The sequence below is a fragment of the Hyla sarda genome, chromosome 2 (assembly GCF_029499605.1).
Source record: "Hyla sarda isolate aHylSar1 chromosome 2, aHylSar1.hap1, whole genome shotgun sequence".
Lineage (NCBI taxonomy): Eukaryota > Metazoa > Chordata > Amphibia > Anura > Hylidae > Hyla > Hyla sarda.
This window is the reverse complement of record NC_079190.1, coordinates 299,015,440-299,042,272: the sequence shown is the minus strand read 5'-3', so window position 1 is coordinate 299,042,272 and position 26,833 is coordinate 299,015,440. Positions and strand designations below refer to the sequence as shown.

The window sequence follows — 26,833 nt, the reverse complement described above, 5'->3', positions numbered from 1 at the left end:
GGCCGGAAATGCTCAGGGCGTATCCATAAGCCCTCGGTCCTTAAGGACTTGGAAACGGGGGCGTATGGATACGCCCTATGTCCTTAACGGGTTAAAAATCAAACTTTAACTCGCCTTCTTCCGATGTTCCCCCATTGCTCCGGTACTGGCCTCACGGTCCTCCGCTGCGATCCTCTTGCTGCTTTCTGGGGATGGGAACATCTCAGAGCCGTCATCCTATCACCGGTCGCAGCAATGTCCAGGAAGAGCGTGCGGCCATTACCGGAGCAACGGGGGAACGTAGGTGAAGGTAAGTGAAAGTTTGTTTTTTTAATATTTGCAGCCCGGGCACAAGAATACAGAGTACAGTACAGCGCAGCGGCTGATAATTCATTGGGGGAGAATGAACGCTTGCGGGTCACATATGATTGGGGGGTAGGGAAGGAGCACTCGCAGGTCACATATGATTTGGGGGTGGTGGTAGAGAAGGAGCGCTAACGGGTCACATATGATTGGGGGGTAGAGAAGGAGCGCTCGCAAGTTACATATGATTGGGGGGGTAGAGAAGGAGCACTTGCGTGTCACATATGATTAGTTCCCGATGTGGGGACAACGCACTGCAGCTGATAATTCATTCATACGAGGGGGGGAGGGGTCTAAATGGTATTGCGGTATGGGAAAAATTCATATCATGCAGGAAAAAAAATTCTGTGTTTGGTATGAACCGGTATACCACCCAGCACTATTGCCTATTTTATGTTTCAGACGCCTTTTTAAAAATGAAAGTAGCAATCTGATTGCTATGGACAACTGCATCACTCATTCTCTAGACAGATTCTGATGAGTTATTAGTTCTTTATAATGTTTCTTTCTGAGTTATTAGTTCAAATTTTAGCATCACCCTCTATCTTGTTCTCCATGAATAAAACGGTGGTGCGCCCAAAACATTGTGTCAACAGGAGAAATGCTTGATAAAGTTTAGACACAGCCTGTGATACAGAGAATTGAATTTTCTTCTTTATTTTCTCTGTATCACTGCAACATGTATCATGAGCGGCGTCTAAACTTCACCAACTGTTTTCCCTGCTGATGCTTTTGAAGTTTTGAGGGCACTACCCTCTTATTCATAGTACATAACACACAAACCGAGGACATGTGTGACTTAGGTGTGCGTTTTAGGAAGAAAGCAGCTATCTTCTTCTATTCTTCTTGATAACCCCTTCAAGGAGGATATGTAGTCCTCTTAAGTTTCTTTAACATAATTTTGTAGCTTCTGATTCCAAGACTGCTTTTATTTTGTTACTACAACCAGCCCCCCCCCCCCTTTCTAATTCTAAAAACTTTTCTCTGATTAGTCAAGTGGGTGTGAACTTTATTTTAGAAAGGGGACTGACTGTTTGGCTTAAGGAAGTTTCCAATTTACATTCCATTTTTGAAAAAAGTTCACTTTCACCTATTATGGGAAAAGTGCAAATCAGAAAATCCCTATATCTTGTTAACATGGGAGCGGTGGCTAGCTACAAAAAAAAGCAGCATTGTAATCAGACACCAGAGGCTACAAAGTGATTTAAAAACATTTTATTTTTATACTGTACACTGGTCCTTTTTAAAAACTGCCAGTTGATTTTCAAGCATAAATTGAGTATATATGTTGTAATATGTACCCAAAGCTCAATAATGTATTTTTACAAATTTTCTTTGTAGCCTTTTACATATATTACTTATGCATTGTGGTCTGATACCTAATCTTTTTCCTATATTTTGTGCTTATTTTAAACAGGGTACTGTCCTTACGCTTACTAATTATGGCTTTAGATATGCGCTCATGGCACTGGGTGTCGTTTTAATCATGCAATTTGTGATGCGTCGCTTATCGTCTCCTGGCCAATGAGGAGCTGTTTTTTCATTCAGGTGCACGGCATGACTTATTTCTGTGACTGCAGCCAGGAGGACTCAAGTTTGTGAACAAACATTTTCCTTTTTAACCCAATATATTCTATGGGTTAATTCTTAAAGACTTCCTAGATTTTATACATGAGCTATGTTGGCAATTTTGTTTTAAAGACCAGCCATTTACTTGAGATAACAAGTAAGAGCTAATTTGTAACTTTCCTTCATTACAGACTCAGGGAAAAGGATAAATCATGATATATATATTCGTATATATATATAATTTTTAAATATATTTTTATTAAACATTTTTCATCAAACAATAAACAAATGTAGAACACGAAACAGAGTTCATGGAGAAGGTGTCTTCTGCCACCACAAAGCAATCAGTCGGAAAGAGATAGGTGCGGCCAAAGGAAACACAGCACAACTGAATCCCCCAGGCCCCATACCACACAGATGGCCATCGAGTGCGGCCCCACACACCGGGAACCCCACTCGGTCCCAGCAGTAGCTCCTCAGACTCCCAGAGGATCCGAGTAGAGAGCAAATAAATTCATATTTTAATAAATGTCCCTTTTTTGCAATCTTTTTATTACTTATTATTGGAATGATGGTAAACATTATTGGGTGTGTAAGATGGATTGGATGTGGCCAGTAGAACATACTGTATAATATAATATATAAATATAAAAATATTAAAAAGTACATGTAAATTTAAGATTAATTACCCAACCTCAGCTACTGAAATAGGAAGGGTATGCAGTAATGGTTACATCAGGTTTCACTATGTTTTAAACCATAGTATGGAGCAACAGGAACTATTTCTGCCATATGTACACTATCCGCCATGTGTATGGGGCCAGATTTATATATGGAACTAGCTGAGTACCCGGCGTTGCCCGGTTTTTCCTTCCTAATCCTTGTTGGGGAGGAAAACAAAGGAGGAAGTTTTTGACTTCATATCCCATCCTCATATATTGTTGCCATATCCCAACCCCATATCACGACCTTCTATCCCGACCTCCTATCCGTCATCATATCTCGACCTCATATCCCATCCTCATATCGACCTCCTATCTCGACCTGCTAGCCTGTCCTCCTATCCCGACCTCCTATCCCGACCTCCTATCCCGACCTCCTATCCCGACCTCCTATCCCGACCTCCTATCCCGACCTCCTATCCCGACCTCCTATCCCGACCTCCTATCCCGACCTCCTATCCCGTCCTCCTATCCCGTCCTCCTATCCCGTCCTCCTATCCCGTCCTCCTATCCCGTCCTCCTATCCCGTCCTCCTATCCCGACTTCCTTTTCCCGACCTCCTATCCCGGTCCTCCTATCCAGTCCATCTATCCCGGCCCTCCTATCCCGGCCCTCCTATCCCGGCCCTCCTATCCCGGTCCTCCTATCCCGGTCCTCCTATCCCGACCCGCAATATGTGTGCCAGGTATTTAAATATCTCCAGCCGTACAGAAGTTATGTGAGAACATACATTTCCCATTGATTTGTATGGGACTTTAAACAAAAACCTCGACACTTACAAATGGGGGTAGTAAAGGGTTAAATTAACTATCCTATATTTTAAGTGGACATATAAATAACATGTGACCAAGTATTATCATATTATAATATCTCCGGCCGTTTGGAAGTTGTGCAGTAACATATATTTCCCATTGACTTGTATGGGACTTTAACCCCTTAACGACGCAGGACGTATATTTACGTCCTGCGCTGGCTCCCGCGATAGTGCTCCTCAACGGGCGGGACCCGCGGCTAATACCACACATCGCCGATCGCGGCGATGTGCGGTATTAACCCTTTAGAAGCGGCGGTCAAAGCTGACCGCCGATTCTAAAGTGAAAGTGGCCCGGCTGCTCAGTCGGGCTGTTCGGGACCGCCGCGGTGAAATCGCGGCGTCCCGAACGGCTGACAGGACACCGGGAGGGCCCTTACCTGCCTCCCCGGTGTCCGATCGGTGAATGACTGCTCCGTGCCTGAGATCCAGGCAGGAGCAGTCAAGCGCCGATAACACTGATCACAGGCGTGTTAATACACGCCAGTGATGTGTGTAAGAGATCAGTGTGTGCAGTGTTATAGGTCCCTATGGGACCTATAACACTGCAAAAAAAAAAGTGTTAATAAAGGTCATTTAACCCCTTCCCTAATAAAAGTTTGAATCACCCCCCTTTTCCCATAAAAAAAATAAAACAGTGTAAAAAAATAAATAAACATATGTGGTATCGCCGCGTGCGTAAATGTCCGAACTATAAAAATATATCATTAATTAAACCGCACGGTCAATGGCGTACGCGCAAAAAAATTCCAAAGTCCAAAAAAGCGTATTTTGGTCACTTTTTATACCATTAAAAAATGAATAAAAAGTGATCAAAAAGTCCGATCAAAACAAAAATCATACCGATAAAAGCTTCAGATCACGGAGCAAAAAATGAGTCCTCATACCGCCCTGTACGTGGAAAAATAAAAAAGTTATAGGGGTCAGAAAATGACATTTTTAAACGTATAAATTTTCCTGCATGTAGTTATGATTTTTTCCAGAAGTGCGACAAAATCAAACCTATATAAGTAGGGTATCATTTTAACCGTATGGACCTACAGAATAATAAGGTGTAATTTTTACCGAAATATGCACTGCGTAGAAACGGAAGCCCCCAAAAGTTACAAAATGGCGTTTTTTCTTCGATTATGTCGCACAATGATTTTTTTTTTCCGTTTCGCCGTGCATTTTTGGGTAAAATGACTAATGTCACTGTAAAGTAGAATTGGCGTCGCAAAAAATAAGCCATAATATGGATTTTTAGGTGTAAAATTGAAAGGGTTATGATTTTTAAAAGGTAAGGAGGAAAAAACGAAAGTGCAAAAACGGGAAAACCCTGAGTCCTTAAGGGGTTAAACATAAACCCCGCCCCTGGTAAATGGGGGTGAGTAAGGGTTAAATCACCTATCCTATGTTTGTTGTTGACATATAAGTAACATGTGTGCCAAGTTTCATGTTAATATCTTTAGCGGTTTGGAAGTTTTTGTGGAACATACATACAACACACACACACACACGTTGAGTTTTATATATATATAGATCTCCCATCTTGGCAATTATGTGTAAAAGACTGGCCTTCCTATGCAGATTTCTCTTTCAAGTGCCTCTAGCCACTTTAGGCTAGCTCCTCCGTTGACAACGTATGTACAGCTTTTGTTAAAGGGGTAATCCACTGGAAAACACTTTAATTTAAATCAACTGGTGCCAGAAAGTTAAACAGATCTGTAAATTACTCCTATATAAAAATCTTAATCCTTCCAGTACTTATCAGCTGCTGTATGATCTACAGGAAGTTGTTTTTCTTTCTGGAATTTTTTTCTGTCTGACCACAGTGCTCTCTGCTGACACCTCTGTCCATGTCAGGAACTGTCCAGATCAGTATAGGTTGGCTATTGGGATTTGCTTCTACTCTGGACAGTTCCTAAAATTGACAGAAGTGTCATCAGAGAGCACTGTGGTCAGGCAGAAAAGAAATTCAAAAAGAAAAGAACTTTGTGTGGAGCATATAGCAGCTGATAAGTACTGGAAGAATTAATATTTTTTAAATAGAAGTAATTTACAAATCTGTTTAACTTACTGGCACCAGTTGATTAAAAAAATGTTTTCCAGTGGAGTACCACTTTAAATATTCAGTGTTATCACCATTTTGTATTGCTGAAATCAATTCATTAAAGATGTTGCTTAGCAGCTGCAAGATAGGTATATGGAAATAAAGGGGAAAGTCATAGCATTTTGAGTTTTAAGCAATTCTTGCTGAATTATATGCTGTTTTTTTCTAGGATACCTTTTATTAATAAAAAGAGAGTTGCCGTTCAAAGGAAACATGTATTCATATTTTATTTATCTTCAATAACTATAATCATTTAAAAATTCCCATGAGTCCTTTCTTTATTGTTTCTCTGGCTGCTCACACCAAACACATGATGCAGCACACAACCTATTCTGTTTTTTTATATTAGGAATCCTTAGGCATTATGTATGTGTGTGTGTGTGTGTGTGTGTGTGCGCTACTATATGGTGCAGTGCTTCCAAGGGAGAATACCTTTCTAATGAAACTGAAACATACAACAATATTTTCAAATTGATGCAAAACAAAACCCGTTTTATGGATTCATATAGCACAGATCTGTAATGCTGTTGTGTGCATTAGTGTATTAGTGTAACATTTACACAAACATCAGAATATATTCTAGTTCACATCCCTCTTAAGCTACGTTCACATCAACGCCACGGAGCTCTGTTACAGATGCTGCTAACTGGGCCGGATTGAGTATGTCACCAGCATATACCAACGGATCCCGACATGTCCCATTGACTTTAAATGGGGTCTGTCTGGTTTCTGTAAAATGTTAACCTTAAGGACCCAGACCATTTTCACCTTAAGGAACTGGGCATTTTTTGCACATCTGACCACTGTCACTTTAAGCATTAATAACTCTGGGATGCTTTTACTTTTCATTCTGATTCTGAGATTGTTTTTTCGTGACATATTTTACTTTATGTAAGTGGTAAATTTTTGTCGATACTTGCATCATTTCTTGGTGAAAAATTCCAAAAGTTTATAAAAAAAAATTGAACTTTGAAGCTTTCTGCTTATAAGGAAAATGGATATTCCAAATAAATTATATATTGATTCACATATACAATATGTCTACTTTATGTTTGCATCATGAAGTTGATTTGTTTTTGCAAGACATCAGAGGGCTTCAAACTTCAGCAGCAATTTTCCAATTTTTCACAACATTTTCAAAATCAAAATTTTTCAGGGACCAGTTCAGTTTCGAAGTAGATTTTAAGGGCCTTCATATTAAAAATACCCCATAAATGACCCCATTATAAAAACTGCACCCCTCAAAGTATTCAAAATGTCATTCAAAAAGTTTAACCCTTTAGGTGTTTCACAGGAATAGCAGCAAATTAAAGGAGAAAATTAAAAATCTTCATTTTTTACACTCACATGTTCTTGTAGACCCAGTTTTAAAATTTTTACAAGGGGTAAAAGGAGAGAAATCTTCCTAAAATTTGTAACCCAATTTCTCTAGAGTAAATAAATACCATATATATATATATATATATATATATATATATATATATATATATATATATATATGTGTCAAGTGCTCTGTGGGTGCACTACAAGGCTCAGAAGGTAAGGAGGGACAATGGGATTTTGAAGAGTGAGTTTTTCTGAAATGGTTTTTGTGGGGCATGTCACATTTAGGAAGCCCCTATGGCATACTATTTTGGAAACTAAACCGCTCAAGGAACGTAACAAGGGATACAGTGAGCCTTAACACTCCACAGGTGTTTGATGACTTTTCGTTAAAGTTGGATGTGTAAATGATAATTTTTTTCACTAAAATGCTAGTTTTCCCCCTAATTATTATTTTTTTTTTACAAGGGGTAATAGGAGAAAATGCCCCCCCCAAAATTTGTAACGCCATCTGAGTATGGAAATACCCCATGTGTGGACATCAAGTGCACTGCGGGTGCACTACAATGCTCAGAAGAGGAGGAGTCCCATTTGGATCTTGGTAAGCAAATTTTGCTGAAATGGTTTTTGGGGGGCATGTCGCATTTAGGAAGCCCCTATGGTGCCAGAACAGCAAAAAACAAACAAAAAAAAAAAACACATGGCTTACTCTTTTGGAAACTACACCCCTCAAGGCACGTAACAAGGGGTACAGTGAGCCTTAACACCCCACAGGTGTTTGATGACTTTGGATGTGTAAATTAATCAATGAAATTTTTTTTTTTTTTTTACTAAAATGCTGTTTTTCCCCCAAATGTTACATTTTTAAAAGGGGTAATAGGAGAAAATGCCCCCCAAAATGTGTAATCCCATCTCTTCTGAGTATGGAAATACCCCATGTGTGGACGTCAAGTGCACTGCGGGTGCACTACAATGCTCAGAAGAGAAGGAGTCACATTTGCAAATTTTGCTGAAATGGGGGGTGGGGGGTGGGGGGCTTGTCGCATTTAGGAAGCCCCTATGGTGCCAGATCAGCAAAAAACATGTGGCATAATATTTTGGAAACTACACCCCTCAGGGCACGTAACAAGGGGTACAGTGAGCCTAAACACCCCACAGGTGTTTGATAAATGTTCATTAAAGTGGGATGCGAAAAGGAAAATTTTTATTTTTTACACTAAAATGCTAGGGTTACCCCAAATTTTTCATTTTCACAAGTGGTAACAGGAGAAAATGTCACCGTAAATTTTTAAATACATTTCTTTGGAGTATGGAAATACCTCATATCTGGACGTAAACAGCTCTGCGGGTGCACACCGGCCTTTGAAGAGCCGGAGCGCAGTCAGGGGCCTTGAGCATTTACATATCTGCCTATGGAGCCAGAACAGTGGGACCCCCCCCTCAAGGAGCGTTACATGGGTTAAATTACTAAAATGGGGTACAGTGGGACGTAAAATGATAAAACAGGTTATGTTCCCAGAATATAAACAAAACAGCAAACCCGACTTTGTATCAATATATTAAGCTAGTGCTTATTACAATTAACCTATTGTGTACTCCTACACAAATGTATCACAACAGAAAAAGAGATTGGAGACACTTATAAATGATAAAAATTATATAATTTTATTAGGTATGCATTAAAAAGTTAATTTTAAAATTACATATAGGGAGAAACATCCACAAAGTGGAGATACAAAGGCATTGCTCACAGACAGATCCACATTAGTAAATTACAAAAGGAAAAGTGACATGGTGCATAGTCACACATGTGTGCATGTAACAGCACATATATAGGCAATATAATGCTCTAACTGTCATACAGTCATACAAGTCCCCGATGATAATTGACTCAGTGACCCATGACCCATTTTTGGAAAAATTATCCCCAGAGGTCTTATCAGGTTTATTTTTATTTATTTTTTTATTTTTTTTATGAACATTTTTCTTTGGGCAAGTTAGTGGTTTATGGGGTTAAAACTTGGAAAGTACTCCGGACTTTGTACATTGGAGTCAAATTATGGGAAATTAAAATGAAAAGGGAAAATTTTGTACTGCAGGGAAGTGTGATACTCCCTGAAGCAGTTTTTAATGCAGAGGCCCGGGTGATCGGGGCAAGTGTCACATTGAGTGGTGGTGTCCTTCCGTATCCCCCTCTTTTGACACATTCTGCATTTTTTCTGGGATCGTCCCTTCTTTCCACTGTGGGGGACTTCACCTGAAAAGTGCTGGCACCTATAACTTAAGTTCCTTAGGAACTCCCGCCTGCTCTTTCCCGGTCGCAAAAGATCAGGGCCTTTAGGACTTCTTCTTGGAACTGGAGGAATGCCCCTGTGTTGCCAGCTTGCTGTGACAGTAGAAAAGAGTTTTACTTGGCAAACTGTACAAAGTAGACCGCAACTTTTTTGTACCATACCCGTGTTTTGCACATGGCTTGTTATATGGCCTCCAAAAATTTGGCCCCAAAGTGATCTATGAAATGCCTCACTTTGTGAAGCCTGTCATAGACGGGACATGCCGCATTATCAGTGTAATAGAGGCATTTCCGAATGGCCTCGAACCATTTCTGTGTCATGACCATACTGTAAAGCGGGGTCTGGTAGAGGACGCCCCCGCTCCAGCACTGCCTGACACAGGATTTTTTGGCCAGGCCCATATGCAACACGAGGCACCAAAATGTCCTCATTTAAGCTACATTAATGGCGTACCATTCATTAGACGTAGCCAAAAACTAATCAGGGCGTACAAGTACGTTTGCTCCAACATATGATTGACAAAGTCATCTCTAGAAAAATAACAAATAGTCTATTTCAGTGTATCTGGCAGTGACCGTCCGAATTCCTGAGTTGCCAACAAACTCAGGAATCCATGGGTGATATGCCTCTGGGATTTCAGCCACGTAGGAGTGGACTGACTGAGGAGGATAGTCACCTCCCCTAGCTACAGGAGGTGATTGGCAGTGTATACTACACCGCCAATCACCATCTAACTCCAGGTCATCTGGTCACACGTGACCCGTATGACCGGAATCGCCGCAAATCGCTTGTGTGAATTCACCGGTGATTTGCGCCGACATGGGGGGAGTCTCAGGACCACCCCTGGACATTGTCACGGGATGCCTGCTGAATGACTTCAACAGGCATCCTGGTACAGTCCTCGCCCGGCACGTGGCAGGGACTGAAATTCCCACTGGCGTACAGGTACGCCCTGGGTCCTTAACCTGTTAAGGAGCCAGGACGTACCGGTACGTCCTAAGTCTGCTCCCGTTCTATAACACGGGGCCACGGCGTGGCCCTGCGTCACAGCGGGTCAGGCCCGGCCTCATGGCTAATAGCGCGCAGCACTGATCGCAGTGCCGCACGCTATTAACCCTTTAGATGCGGCGTTCAAAGTTGAACGCCGCGTCTAAAGTGAAAGTAAAACCATGCCGATTAGCTCAGGGAGCTGTTAGGGATTGCCGCAGCGAAATCGTGGCATTCCCGAACAGCTTACATGACAGCCGGAGGATCCCTACCTGCCTCCATGCTGTCCGATCACCGAATGACTGCTCAGTGCCTGAGATCCAGGCATGAGCAGTCAAGCGGCAGAATCATCGATCAGTGGTTTCCTATGAGAAACCACTGATCAATGTAAAAGATCAGTGTGTGCAGTGTTATAGCCCCCTATGGGAGCTATAACATTGCAAAAAAGTGAATAAAGATCATTTAACCCCTTCCCAATAAAAGTTTGAATCACCTCCCTTTTCCCATAAAAAAAAAAGTGTAAATAAAAATAAACATATGTGGTATCGCCGCGTGCGGAAATGTCCGAATTATAAAAATACATCATTAATTAAACCGCACGGTCAATGGCGTACGGGCAAAAAAAATGGAAATGAATTAAAAACAATCAATAAGTCCTATCAATGCAAAAATAGTACCGCTAAAAACTTCAGATTACGGTGCAAAAAATTAGCCCTAATACCGCCCCATACGCAGAAAAAAAAAGTTATAGGGGTCAGAAGATGACAATTTCAAACGTATAAATTTTCCTGCATGTATTTTTGATTTTTTCCAGAAGTACGACAATATCCAACCTACATAAGTAGGGTATCATTTTAACCGTATAGACTTACAGAATAAAGAGAAGGTGTCATTTTTACCGAAAAATTTACTGCGTACAAACGGAAGCCCCCAAAATTACAAAATGGCGTTTTTTTTTTTCAATTTTGTCTCACAATGATTTTTTTTCGTTTCGCCGTAGATTGTTGGGTAAAATGACTGATGTCACTGCAAAATAGAATTGGTGGCGCAAAAAATAAGCCATCATATGGATTTTTAGGTGCAAAATTGAAAGAGTTATGATTTTTTAAAGGCAAGGAGCAAAAAACAAAAACTGAAAAATCCCAAGTCCCGAGACCAATAGGTCTTCATTTTCACTGCTATACCTGTACGGTATTTAAGGTATGGCTTTATTTCTTTACAGTAATAAATTCTATAATAATTGCTGCAGTATAAAAAAAACTCTAGACATGTCACTAAAACTACAAAAAATGAACAAAACAGAACTAAATGGATTGAAAAGATACAGATTGAAAAATACTTTATATAGAAGTAAGTAAATGAGCTGGCACAGTCTGAATATAATGATAAGAGAAATAAAAGCCACTTAAAAACCTTTCATTTCATCCTACTGAGCAAGATTTCTGCTGGTGACTGCCAGAGAATGAGTCACACATTGCAACTTTCACAATGTAACAAAAGCTTGCTTTCAGCACAATCAGCATTCTTATAACACACAAGAACTGGTGGAAACTGACAATAGATCTAGAAGATCAAAAATATCATTACTTATACTGTAGTAAATAGTGGAAATTGTGAGACTATACAGTATGTTATTATTTAATACAGTGATCCCTCCACTTACAATGGCCTCAACATATAATATTTTCAACATACAATGGTCTTTTCTGGACCATTGTAACTTGAAACTATACTCCACATACAATGCTATGGACAGTCCAAATCTGCAAAACGTGTCAATGGCTGGAAGAACTGACCAATCAGAATGGACATTTCACTGGTAAAACACCTGTATTACTAATGTGCATGCACTGACTGTCCATCTGGTAGTGCCTCCTTACACTACAGAGAGGTACTACTGTACTAATACATGTTCTGTACTTTACCTGTGCCGTGGTTAGCGCCTTGGGGCACCAGGTGAGGACGGCTCCATTTTAATTTTTTTGCCACACTTGTACCGCACAGGACCCTAAAGAAGTTCGTGTCCAGTTTTCATCAGCTCTTTCTTACGTTTCTATGTAAGGACTTTCTTTATCTTATCTGTTTTAGTTTCTACTTACTTTTCTTTAACCCTCACTTTTTACAATTTTTGGATGACATTTTGGAGGCTTTGTAATGGCATTAGCATAGCATTATGGTCTCAACATACAATGGTCATCATGGAACCAATTAATATTGTAATTTAAGGGACCACTGTACTTATTTACTATGTATTAAAAATACACATATTTTGTGGATATTTCTGGACCATTTATGAAAGCAGTTAGGCTAAGTTTCCACTTGGTTTTTTTCTGGCAGTTTTTGGAAAACTGTCACTGCAGTTTTTGAGCCAAAGTCAGAAGTGGATCCATAAGGGAGGAGAAGTGTAAGTCCTTCCTTTAAATTTCCTATTCCTTTTGAATACATTTCCGGTTTTAGCTCAAAAACTGCAGTGGCAGTATTCCAAAAACTGACAGAAAAAAACCAAGTGGAAACTTGGTCTTACTGACATTTCTTTGTGTTACTAAAAGAATCATGCCAGTAAATAGCAAATTTGTTCAAGATAACAACCAAAACCACATTGTCTTATATCGGAACCCTGGATTAGATTTGCTACTATACTCTATGTATGCCATTTTTGAATAGCTTTTGGATGCACATCTTTGTAACAGTTTTATTTTATTATCCCTTTTATGTGGTTTTCCCCTTTTTTTTGGTTGTAGATATTTTTTAGTGTGTCACTTTTCTTTTATGCATCAGTTTAAAGGGGTGCTCCAGAGGAAAACAATTTTTTCATATCATATTTTTTCATATCAGAAGATTTGTAACCTACTTTAATTTAACCCCTTAAGGACTCAGGGTTTTTCAGTTTTTGCACTTTCGTTTTTTCCTCCTTACCTTTTAAAAATCATAACCCATACGGTTAAAATGATACCCTACTTATATAGGTTTGATTTTGTCGTACTTCTGGAAAAAATCACAACTACATGCAGGAAAATGTATACGTTTAAAAATGTCATCTTCTGACCCCTATAACTTTTTTATTTTTCCATGTACGGGCCGGTATGAGGACTCATTTTTTGCACCGTGATCTGAAGTTTTTATCGGTATGATTTTTGTTTTGATCTGACTTTTTGATCACTTTTTATTCATTTTTTAATGGTATAAAAAGTGACCAAAAATAAGATTTTTTGGAATTTGGAATTTTTTTGTGCGTACGCCATTAACCGTGCGGTTTAATTAATGATATATTTTTATAGATCGGACATTTACGCATGCAGCGATACCACATATATGTTTATTTTTTTAAATTTTTTTTATTTCATATTTATTTTATTTTTCATATCGTGGGAGCCGGCGCAGGACGTAAATATACGTCCTGCGTCGTTAAGGGGTTAAAAAAAATCTTAATCCTTGCAGGACTTATCAACTGCTGTATGCTCCAAAGGAAGTTGTATAGTTATTTTCTGTCTGTCCACAGTGCTCTCTGCTGCTACCTCTGTCCATGTCAGGAACTGTCCAGAGTAGGAGCAAATCCCCATAGCAAACCTCTTCTGCTCTGGAGAGTTCCTGACATGGACAGAGGTGGCAGCAGAGAGCACGGTGGTCAGACAGAAAAGAGCAACTCAACTTCCTCTGTAGTATACAGGAGCTGATAAGTACTGGAAGGATTAAGATTTGTTAATAGAAGTAGTTTACAAATCTGTTAAACTTTCTGGCACTAGTTGATTTGAAAAAAAAATTTCCACCGGAGTAACACTTTAAGTACCGTATTTATCGGCATATAACACGCATTTTTTAGGCTAAAATTTTTAGCCTAAAGTCTATCTGCGTGTTATACGCCGATAAGCCGCTGCAGGCGCTTTAAATCAATGAACTGCAGCGGCTTTTGCAGGTCCAGAGACCTGCCGTCGCTACCCGATTCTCTGCCCCTGCCTATCCTGGGGTCCAGAGACTGCCGGCGCGGCTGCCCCATTGCCTCCCCATCCCCGGTTTTTCTGACCCTGCATAAGCCCCCAGGAAAGGCAGGGGCCATCACTGCCCGCTTCTCTCCCCCCTGCCTTTCCTGGGGTCTGACGCCCTGCTGCCGCCGCTCCTCTCCCCCTGGCTATCGGCGCCGCTGCCCCACTGCCGGCGCCACTGCCCCATTGCCTCCCCCATCCCCGGTTTTATAATTACCTGTTGCCGGGGTCGGGTCTGCACTGCTTCTGCCTCCGGTGTGGCGTCTCCTGCGCCATTGCTATGCGCTGCGCAATGATGAGTGACGTCGCGTTGAAGACGCCACCCTTCATTGCGTCTCGCAGCGCATAGCAACGATGCAGGAGACGCCACACCGAAGCCAGAAGCAGCGCAGACCCGACCCCGGCATCAGGTAATTATAAAACCGGGGATGGAGGAGGCAATGGGGCAGCGGCGCCCATAGCCAGGGGGAGAGAAGTGGCGGCAGCAGGGCTCTAGACCCCAGGAAAGGCAGGGGGAGAGAAGCGGGCAGCGACGGCCTCTCTCCCCCTGCCTTTCCTGGGGGGCTTCTGTGGGGTCAGAAACAGTGCATCGGGGTATACACATGCACACACACGCACCCTCATTTTACCAAGGATTATTTGGGTGAAAAACTTTTTTTTACCCAAATATCCTTGGTAAAATGAGGGTGCGTGTTACAGGCCGGTGCGTGGTATACCACGATAAATACAGTACTTAATACTGTACAGAATAATCACTCTAAATATTTTGGTTAACCCCTATGACCGTTTTTGGACTTAACCCCTGAAAGACGCAGCTCATTTTCACCTTAAGGGTACATTCCCACACGGCGTATTTGCTGCTGCGTATTTTATTTTCTCTGTTGAAGTCAATGGGTAGGAAAATACGCAGCACCAAATACGCAGCAAAATACACCGTGTGGGAACGTACCCTAAGGACGCAGCCCTTTTACTTTTCATTTTGATTCCGAGATAGTTTTTTGTGACATATTCTACTACATGTCAGTGGTAAATTTTCGTCAATGCTTGCATAATTTCTTGGTGAAAAATTTAAAAATTTGATGAAAAATTAGAAATTTTTCATTTTTTTACTTTGAAACTCTCTGCTTATAAGGAAAATGGACATCCCAAATAAATTATATATTGATTCACATATACAATATGTCTACTTTATATTTTCATAATAAAGTTGACATGTTTTGACTTTTGGAAGACATCAGAGGGCTTCAAAGTTCAGCAGCAATTTTCCAACTTTTCACAAAATTTTTTAAATCTGAATTTTTCAGGGACCAGTTCAGTTTTGAAGTGGATTTGAAAGACCTTCATATTAGAAATAACTAATAAATGACCCCATTATAAAAACTGCACCCCTCAAAGTATTCAAAATGACATTCAGTAAGTGTGTTAACCCTTTAGGTGTTTCACAGGAATAGCAACAAAGTGAAGGAGAAAATTCAAAATCTGTATTTTTTACACTTGCATGTTCTTGTACACCCAGTTTTTGAATTTGTACAAGGGGTAAAAGGAGAGAAATCTTCCTAAAATGTGTAACCCAATTTCTCTCGAGTAAGGAAATACCTCATATGTGTATGTCAAGTGCATTAGAGGGCCCAGAAGGGAAGGAGTGACAATGGTATTTTGGAGAGTGAGTTTTTCTGAAATGGTTTTTGGGGGGGCATGTCACATTTAGGAAGCCCCTATTGTGCCAGAACAGCAAAAATAAACAAAACCACATGGCATAATATTTTGGAAACTACACCCCTCAAGGCACGTAACAAGGGGGTACAGTGAGCCTTAACACTCTACAGGTGTTTGATGACTTTTCGTTACAGTTGGATGTGTTAATTATTTTATTTTTTTTCACAAAAATGCTGATTTCCCCCCAAATTTTACATTTTTACAAGGGGTAATAGGAGAACATGCCCCCCAAAATTTGTAACCCCATCTCTTCTGAGTTTGGAAATACCCAATGTTAGGACGTAAAATGCTCAGAAGAGAAGGAGCGCCATTGGGCTTTTGGAGAGAGAATTTGGTTGGAATAGAAGTCAGGGGCCATGTGCGTTTACAAAGCCCCCTTGGTGCCAGAAAAGTGAACCCCCACATGTGACCCCATTTTGGAAACTACACTCCTCACAGAATTTAATAAGGGGTGCAGTGAGCATTTACACCCCACTGAGCAAATGAAAAATAAAATTTTTCATTGTAATGGACCACTGTTCCAAAAATCTGTCAGACACCTGTGGGGCGTAAATGCTCACTGCACCCCTTATTACCTTACATGAGGGTGTAGTTTCCAAAATGGGGTCACATGTGGGGGGGGTCCATTGTTCTGGCACTATGGGGGCTTTGTAAACACACGTGCCCTTCAATTCCGGCCAAATTTTCTCTTTAAAAGTCCAATGGTGCTCCTTCTCTTCTGAGCATTGTAGTTTGCCCACAGAGCACTTTACATCCACATATGGGGTATTTATATACTCAGAGGAAATGGGGTTACAAATTTTGGGGGGCTTTTTTTCCCTATTTTCCCATGTGAAAATGAAAAATTTAGGGTAACGCCAGCATTTTAGTAAAAAAAATATTTTTTTTTTCTTCATTTCCCCATCCAACTTTAACGGAAATTCTTCTAACACCTATGGGGTGTTAAGGTCACTATACCCCATTTTACGTTCCGTGAGAGGTGTAGTTTCCAAAATGCGTTTGTGTCAGAACTGCTGTAAAATCAGCCACCTCTGTGCAAATCACCAATTTAGGCCTCAAATGTACATAGTGCGCTTTCACTCCTGAGCCTTGTGCGTCCGCAGAGCATTTTACGTCCACATATGGGGTATTTGCATTACAAATTTTGGGGGTCATATTTTTTGCACTAATAGGCTGGTGTAGCCCCCAACTTTTCCTTTCCAAAAGGGGTAAAAGGAGAAAAAGACCCCCAAAATTTGTAACACAATTTCTCCCGAGTACAGAAATACCCCATATGTGGCCCTTAACTGTTTCCTTGAAATACGACAGGGCTCCGAAGTGAGAGAGAGCCATGCGCATTTGAGGACTAAATTAGGGATTGCATAGGGGTGGACTTAGGGGTATTCTAGGCCAGTGATTCCCAAACAGGGTGCCTCCAGTCAGTGGCTGTCCGGAAATACTGGGAGTGGTTGTTTTGCATCAGCTGGAGGCTCCGTTTTGGAAACACTGCCGTACAATACACTTTTCATTTTTATTGGGGGGGGCCAGTGCAAGGGGGTGTATATGTAGTGTTTTACCCTTTATTATGTGTTAGTGTAGTGTTTTTAAGGTACATTCGCACTGGGGGAGGTTTACGGTGAGTTTCCCTCTAGGAGTTTGCTTTGAGGCGAAAAATTTGCCACAGCTCAAACTTCAAGCAGCAAACTTACTGAAAACCCGCCTGTGTGAATGTACCCTATACATTCACATGGGGAGGAACCTCCAGCTGTTTCAAAAATAGAACTCCCAGCATGTACTGACAGACCGTGCATGCTGGGAGTTGTACTTTAGCAACAGCTGGAGGCACACTGGTTGGAAAACCTTCAGTTACCTAACTCGGTATTTTCCAACCAGTGTGCCTCCAGCTGTTGCAAAACTACAACTCCCAGCATGTACTGATCGCCGAAGGGCATCCTGGGAGATGTAGTTATGCAACAGCTGGAGGTACGCAACTACAACTCCCAGCATGCCGAGACAGCTGTTTGCTGTTTGAGCATGCTGGGATTTGCAGTTTTGCAACATCTGGAGGGCTACAGTTTAGAGACCACTGCACAGTGGTCTCCAAACTGTGGTCCTCCAGATTTAGCAAAACTACAAATCCCAGAATGCCCAAACAGCTGTCTGGGCATGCTGTTAGTTATAGTTTTGCAACATCTGGAGGGCTACAGTTTAGAGACCACTGTATAGTGGTCTCAAACTGTAGCCCTCCAGGATGTTGCTAGGCAACTCACCGGCTTCCGTAGGATCCAGGAAGCCGCATCGCTGTCCTCTGCTGCGGCCGATCGCCGCCCGCTGCCGCCACCGATGGGTAATTGGACTTCGGCGCCGGTCCCCGTTGGTTTTCCCGTTCTGCCCGGCCTACTGTGGATGGGCAGAACAGGGAAACCGAAAGTTAACCCCCCTGCCCCCGATCTGCTATTGGTTGTCGCTTGTGAACGACCAATAGCAGGGATAGGAGGGGTGGCACCCCTTCCACCTCACTCCTATCCCTTCAGGGGATTGTGAGTGTCTTGGACAACCCCGATCCCCCTTGTTTTCCGGGTCACCGGAGACCCGTTTGACCCGGAATAGCCGGTGTGAATTCACCGGCGATTTGCGGCAATTGCCGACATGGGGGTGGTCTGATCACCCCCCCTGGTCATTTGCGCGGGGTGCCTACCGATCAATATCAGCAGTAACCCCTGTCCGATTCCCACCCGGCGCGGCCGGGGACCGAAATTCCGACTGGTGTACAGGCACGCCATGGGTCCTTAAGTACCAGGGCATCAGGGCGTACCTGTACGCGCTGGGTTCTTAACTGGTTAATAAACTGTTGGATTTAATTCTCTTTATTATCAAGCATAGATGTGACACTGGTAGAGTTCTTCATAACACCACAGCATATGCATTTGCTGTGTCCACAGCTGTAGGAGCCTTGGTGTGCCAACCAAGTAGGTTTATTAATGGTGTTCTGAACAAAAACACTCAGAGACCAGATCTGCCCTATAGTGGGGGCCCTCCTTGAACTACACCTATATCCATATTTAACCCCTTAACGACCAAGGACGTATATTTATGTCCTTGGCCGGCTCCCGCGATATAACGCAGTCGGTCCCGGCATGTATCTGAAGCCGGGACCCGGGGCTAATAGCGCGCGGCAGCAATTGCGGTGCCGCGTGCTATTAACCCTTTAGACACTGCGTTCTAAGTTGAACGCTGCATCTAAAACGAAAGTGAAAGCTGCCCGGCTGCTCAGTGGGGCTGATCGGGACCACCGCAGTGAAAATGCGGTGTTCCGATCAGCTGGGACATGAGTGGCGATCAAAAAGTCCAATCAATACAAAAATTGTACCACTAAAAACGTGGATCACGGCGCAAAAAATGAGCCCTCATACCGCCCCATACGCAGAAAAATAAAAAAAAGTTATAGGGGTTAGAAGATGAGAATTTTAAACATATAAATTTCCGTGCATGAAGTGGTGATTTTTTCCAGAAGTACGACAAAATCAAACCTATATAAGTAGGGTATCATTTTAATTGTATGGACCTACAGAGCAAAGATAAGGTGTCATTTTTACTGAAATATGTACTGCATAGAAACGGAAGCCCCCAAAAGTTACAAAATGGCGTTTTTGCTTCAATTTCATCGCACAATGATTTTTTTTTCCATTTCGCTGCAGATTTTTGGGTAAAATGACTGATGTCACTGCAAAGTAGAATTGGTGGCACAAAAAATAAGCCACCATATGGATTTTTAGGTGCAAAATTGAAAGGGTTATGATTTTTAAAGGTGAGGAGGAAAAAACGAAAGTGCAAAAACCGAAAAACCCTCAGTCCTTAAGGGGTTATGCGCTTCCTTGTATGCCACATCATATCTAATAAGTGGCATGTATCTATGTATGATTTTACAAATCTCTCTCTACTCCTAACTGAAAGTAACAAATGTGATAGGTGTTGCTGTTTTATCCACAGAAGACCTGGGTTTAGTAGTAATAAGATCTGTTCGTATTCTACCTGAGGCCACTCTGATACCCCGATCAATATCCCAAGGGGGAATTCCCCTGTTTTCGTAAATGGATGGCAGTCTGTTGGCACTCCCGATGGAAATCACTCTCAAGCAAGCAATTCCTCCGTATCATCTCCCCCCTGTGGAAAGGTTCGGGACAACATGGGGGGGGGGGGGTGACACGAAGCAGCATGTAGTATAGCATTAACCGCAGTGCTCTTCCTATATGTGGATGTACTGATGTTTTTGCTTGTCCATGTCATTTCTCATGTGAAGGTCCAGGAAATCAACTTCTACACCAGTATGCATGACTGTGAAAACCAATGTCACTGAACAAACACAATTGGCTAACTGGCAATTGCGTAAACTGGATCCTATCATAACCCAACTACACCAAAAAAAGAGATACCAGTATACTGATTGAATACAAAAATAGTGAGTAAACTTTATTCAAGTGTATTATAAAATCATACATAAAATACAAGGTACTATACAGATGAAAGCTACAGAAGAAAGGTAGTGATACTAAATCCACAATGGTAGACAATAAGGACGGCAGGGATACAGTCTACAAAGAACAAATTGCAACATGCCCGTAAATAATGAAGATAAATAATAAAACATACATATAGTGAATGTATAAGGCTGGTATATGTCCTCGATAGGGCTATAAATAAAGTGCAAATGAATAATTATATTGCACCTAGCCCTACTTAGAGGTCAGTCAGCAGCATTACATAGTGGAAAAGAAGAGAGAATGGAATTCAGCATAATGTAACAAATACCTGCCATACACCAATAGGGGAGATCACTACCTGTACCCCAACGCGCGTTTCGCATATGGGCTTCGCCCCCTGACGAAGCCCATACGCGAAATGCGCGTTGGGGTACAGGTAGTGATATTGGTGTATGGCAGGTATTTGTTACAGTATGCTGAATTCCATACTTTTTTTGATGTAGTTACTGTGAAAACCAAGTTACATCCATTGTTATTCAGGTAAGTGGTAATAAAGTCCGTTATGGCTGCTACACCAGATCCCCAAATGAATATGAGATCATCTACGTAGCGGCCGTACCAGATAATGGAGGAGCAAAATGGATTATGGGGGGAGAAAAGTCTCCCTCTCTCCCACCAGCACATAAATATGTTAGCGAGAGAGGGGGAGAATTTCACCCCCATAGACGCTCCTGTTCCCTGTAAATAAAATTGTTTGTTGAACATAAAAAATTATGGCCCAAAAGAAATTCTACCACAAGCAGGATGTACTCACAAAAACCCTCTGGGTATTTGGCATATGTCTTCAAGAACCAAGACAGCGCAGTAAGTGCCAGGTGGTGTGGGAACACCGAATGCAAGGCGGAGACATCAGCCGTAATCCAGATGTATGACTCCTGCCACCTAATCTGGTCAACACCTAGCACATGCTTACTGTCTTTTAAATACCCAGGAATTGTCTGGATCCAGGGTTGAAGCATGGCATCCACCCACGAGCAAATCCTCTCTTTCAAGGAAGAAATCCCTGCCACGATTGGCCTCATGGGTGGGGGAAAGCATTGCTTATAGACCTTAGGGAGCAAGTGGAACATAGGGATCACAGGACTATCTATAATCATGAATTCTGCCTGGTTTTTTTTACCATTAAATCCCCCACTCGCTCCCAGGTCCACAAGCACCTGTAACTCTCGATGAAAGGGGGGTGTGGGATCACTGGACAGAGGCCTATGCGTATGAGTATCTTGTAGCATATCCATATTAAGTTTACAGTATAGGCCACTGTTCAGGATCACCACCGCTCCCCCATTATCCGCTTGTCGTATCACGATATCAGACATCTTGCTGTTTCAAGGCTTATCTTTTCTAAAGGTGAGATTATGTTTCCTACTAGACTTCTTGTGTGTTAAAGATATCAGTTCCTTCTCCACCACATCCTGAAATTGATCTAATGTAGGTGTTCGTGAGGAACGGGATAAAATCCCAAATTAGTGGTGGAGAAGTCAGGGATATCATTAGGAGATGAAGGATTAAACATCTGCAATTTGAAAACAGCGACCTGCTATGTGGTAGCGGCCGATGCATCCGATGCAGTGTGAACATTGACATCACTAGAAACATTATCATCCATCATACCCAAGAACTGATTAGGCACAGACCCATTATAGAGGAAACAGTATCATCAAAAACATTACACACTGTTAGCTGTAATAAAGTGCTTCCTAATTGTTATATTCCTAACAAAGCAGTTTACATCTAGCAGTGTTGAGAAAAAATCAAAATGGTGAGACGGAGAAAATGAAAGTCCTTTAGACATGACATCAATCTGTTCTGTTTTGTCCTTGTAACGGTGTAGACTTTGAGTTCGTTGCCATGGGTGAAGACGCTGCATTTGGAGTAAGCGAGGTTTGGTGTGCGGAGGGATCCTCCATAGTCCCCATCAGAGAAGGTGAAGCTAACTTTTGTGTCTTTCTTGGGGTCTTTTTGGTGTAATTTTTGCCCCTCCGATTGTTATTTAAAATGGATTGGGGAGTTGAATTAGTCACGCCTACATCAGGCCATTGAAAAACATCCATTCTGTAATCTTGTAAATCCTTGATGAACTTTTTCTGTTTAACCTTGGCTATAGACTCCTCCAGTTTGGTTATTCTCTTCATCATTTTATTATCATATTCAGCAAAGGAGGGGTGATTTTCAAACTGGGTTAAGTTAGCTTGTAGGTCAGTGATTTTTTTGGTGACAAGAGACAGAGCTTCTTCATACATCATGATTAATTTCATGAAGCGCATTGAAGACTCTGCCAGAAAATTGTCCCAGTCTCTGCGGAATTGGTCTGAAAAAAAGTGGTTGGGAATTTCTTGATGCGAAGGCCACGTGGGACCATATTTTGCTTAGCATAATTCCTTAATATTGAAACATCCCACCATATTTTGGCTTCAGACACTAAAGCGTCCTCTAGTTCCCACATCAGGATTTTGATCTCCACCGAATCCTGTGTGTTGGTGTCTTCAGCATTAAAAATGTTACATACGTTCATATCGAGATGGACGTTCTTCCAACTGCTTTAGGGATAAACTGTGAGCCATGTTGTAAACCCACCGGATAAGACTGAGGTAGCAGAGGCAAAAGTCCAACAGTTCATGTGCAGCATTGTCCTTCGGGACAATGCGGTCCGCAACCATAGCCGTCAGGGCTACTTAGTCAATGCCGGACACTTCCAATCGATCATCTCCTGCCACCATGCTGGAAAGCGAGGGGGTCGGAGACGCGGCCCAACTGGAAGCCGGGAAGGAGGCCATGATGGACCGTCCACTTCTGCTCTGGGGCGCGGTCCCACCGTCCACCAGTGGCTTTCTTTTAATGCCCATCGGGATTCCATGAGGGTGGTATAAGGGTCCGAAGTCCACAGGTGGGGGTTGTGCTTACAGCCCAACACCGTGCAGGACATTTGTCATTTGCCAGAGAACACCAAGATTGGCAAATTCACAACTGGAGCCCTGTGCTCTTCACAGATGAAAGCAGATACACACTGAGCACATGTGACAGGCATGACAGAGTCTAGAGACACCGTGGAGAACGTTCTGCTGCCTGCAACATCCTCCAGCATGACCGGTTTGGCCGTGGGTCAGTAATGGTGGGGGGTGGCATTTCTTTGGGGGGGCCGCACAGACCCTCCATGTGCTTGCCAGAGGTAGCCTGACTGCCATTAGGTACCGAGATTCTTAGACCCCTTTTGAGACCATATGCTGGTGCGGTTGGCCCTGGGTTCCTCCTAATGCAAGACAATGCTAGACCTCATGTGGCTGGAGTGTGTCAGCAGTTTATGCAAAAGGAAGGCATTGATGCTATGGACCGGCCCGCCCGTTCCCCAGAACTGAATCAGATTGAGCACATCTGGGACATCATGTCTCACTCCATCCACCAACGCCGCGTTGTACCACAGACTGCCATCTCATCAGGAGCATGCCCAGGTGTTGTATGGAGGTAATACGGGCACGTGGAGGCCACACACACTAATGAGCCTCATTTTGACTTGTTTTAAAGGGGTTCTCCGGCGCTAAGACATCTTATCCCCTATCCAAAGCATCATGCCCCCTCCATAGGCTTGCATTGAGGGGGCGGAGCTGTGACGTTACACTGGGCGGAGCCGTGACGTCACTATGCTCCGTCCCTGTGATCGCTAGTAATCAGACCCGGAGCGAGCACGCTCCGGGGCTGATGCTTACGGGGTGCGGCATGGGAGATCACGGGGGTCCCCAGCGGCGGGACCCCCGCGGTCAGGCATCTTATCCCCCATCCTTTGGATAGGGGATAAGATGTCTTAGCACCGGAGTACCCCTTTAAGGACAATACATCAAAGTTGAATCAGCCTATAGTGTGGTTTTCCACTTTGATTTTGAGTGCGACTCCATATCCAGACCTCCAGGGGTTGATAAATTTGTTTTCCATTGATAATTTTTGTGTGATTTTGTTGTCAGCACATTCAACTATGCAAAGACAAAAGTATTTCATACGATTAGTTAATTCATTCAGATCTAAGATGTGTTATTTTAGTGTTCTCTTTTTTTGAGCAGTGTATATAACTGTGTATGTAATTCTGCAAGAACTCGTGGCCTATTAAAGGGTCAGTGCTCACTTAATGCTGCTTACCCCAGCCAATGTGTCATAGGACCTTTTTTCACAGTGCTTTTTGGCTGAAAAGTTACGTTTCTTAGGCTCCATTCTGCTTTGGTGTGTGTTTGTTCCTGCTGTTCTCATTTATGACTTGGCTTGCATTCCTGAATTTCCTAGCAGCCTTAAAGGGGTACTCTGGCCCCAAGACATCTTATCCCCTATCTAAAGGACAGGGAATAAGATGTATGATTGCGGTGGAAAATGGCACTTTTTCTGAAAACATTTACGGCAGAAATCAGATGTTCCTATGTAGTTATCAAGAGGTGGGAGGAATTTATCAAAACCTGTGTAGAGGAAAAGTGGTGCAGTTGCCCATAGCAACCAATAAGATTGCTTCTTTCATTTTTAAAAAGGCCTTTGCAAAGTAAAAGAAACAATCTGATTGGTTGCTATTGGCAAAATGGTCACCAAGGGGGAGATTTATCAAAACCTGTGCAAAGGAAAAGTTGCCAAAAGCAACCAATCAGATCGCTTCTTTCATTTTGCATAAGCCTTGTTAAAAATGAAAGAAGCAATCTGATTGGTTGCTATGGGCAACTAGGCAACTTTTCCTCTCCAAGGGTTTAAAAATCTTTGCAGAAATTAATAGTTTTCTATACTGATACACTGTTTCTATAAACCATTCCTTGACAAAATAATGTTAACAATAAATTATTATCCCCTTTTTCACAGAGGGATCTTGATCTTCAGCTTTTCCTTTTATTTGGATGATTTAAGAATGTATTTATTTGACTACATAGTCTGGGATTCCACATGCATGTGATAGAAATAGGCCAAAAATCAGTCTCTGAACCATAAAAGGCTGCATCAGCAGTTATTGCGGATTGGTAGAGAAACAGGTCAGTATTCACTTCAAATAGATCTCATTTACTATTAACATGGAAGAAAAATTGTTGACTTGCTGCCCAAACCGTCTGTGCAGCTTATAGGTATGTGAGCGTATCATACAATGGTTGAGGACAGTTTTCCTGTGCATTACATATAAAGATACTTACTGTATGCCCTAACAGATGCCTGTGCAGTTATGTCTAGCTAAATAGACATATGGGGAAAAAACAAAACTTATTTTACAGCTGTAGACTAGAATAAAAGAGTAAATCACATGGCAAGTCAAAGGAGCCCAATTTATAATCAAAATGTAAAGAACAATCTATCTATCAGTAGCGACGAATAATCCACAAGGCGTTTCAGAAGACCTGAGTTCGTAAACCATATTATAGGAATGATAAACAGATTTCCAGCAAGGATCAGTAAGAGCAGCCAGGAGTCAGTAACCAAGGGGGGGCCTAAGGGTAACTTTGCCATATGAGCACACAATACCATTATTTAGTATATGCATCTAATATGCCTTTACTGTGTTTACAGACTGTGCACCATATCTTACTGAGATGCATCAATGCGTTTATTATCCCTGTGCCGTGACATCACGTCTTATTATTGCATGTATTGTTTTGCATTGCATTATTCCCTTTCACACTACCTTTGTCACCCTGCAAAAACTCCCGTCATGGACTCCAGTCTGAAAGTCCCTAATACGGCCGTCAAAAAATCCCATTCATGTCAGTGGGATTTTTTGTCCCGTTATGACTAACGGCCGTTATTTTTGACTGCACAAAAAACGATGCATGCACTAATTTTTGTCCCATCAAAATTAACGGTGGAATAACGGCCCTTAAAACTTTAACATTGAAGTCTATTGGTGACGGATGTTCACAATTGACATCAGTAAGTGCCCGTTATTTCAACGTCCGTTATGATCCGTTATTTGTACTTAATATGCTCAGAATATGGAAATAAAATAATGGACATAAAATAACAGACTATAACGGATGAAATAACGGGTGATAACGGATGAAACATGTCTGTTATTTTGACAGAATGCTGTTAAAATAACGGACATTGGTCATCCGTTATGTTCAGTTATTTTTTCTATTTTTTCATGACCTCTTTCAGCAGAAAAACGGCTGTTAAAATGCAGGGACATGACAGTAGTGTGAAAGAAGCCTTAGATATTAGCAGCGACATCTCCCTTTTCTGTGACATCATTGACAAATTTTTTTTCCCATACTAGAACATCACTGTATGCAATAACCCTTTTTAGGAGTTCAGAGTGAGTTTTCCATCTACAGTCATGCGCCAGGTCTCAGGTATGACTGCTTCCTCTGCACATCCCTGAAATCCCCTAAGGCTGCTTTCACACTATAAAATTCATCCATTTTAAACATCCGCTTGATGTTCCGTTATGAAAACCCTGAAAATCGGCCATTAACCGTCCGTTAGAAAATCAGCAATTTTGGACTTTTTAAAAAAATGTTTACGCCGTTCACC

The 26,833-nt window shown here is 41.9% G+C and overlaps 1 protein-coding gene across 3 annotated transcripts in view; it reads left to right on the top strand.

The window, feature by feature from the left end:
* BAK1 (BCL2 antagonist/killer 1) overlaps positions 1–3,646 on the top strand; it is a 76,926-nt gene extending 73,280 nt beyond the window's left edge. For all 3 annotated transcript variants that reach the window (XM_056557559.1, XM_056557556.1, XM_056557557.1), the window contains one exon: positions 1,760–3,646. In XM_056557559.1, the coding sequence (XP_056413534.1) occupies positions 1,760–1,870 (111 nt within the window). In that variant the 3' untranslated portion in view covers positions 1,871–3,646. The remainder of the gene's footprint in view (positions 1–1,759) is intronic.
* Positions 3,647–26,833: the final 23,187 nt, after the last annotated feature.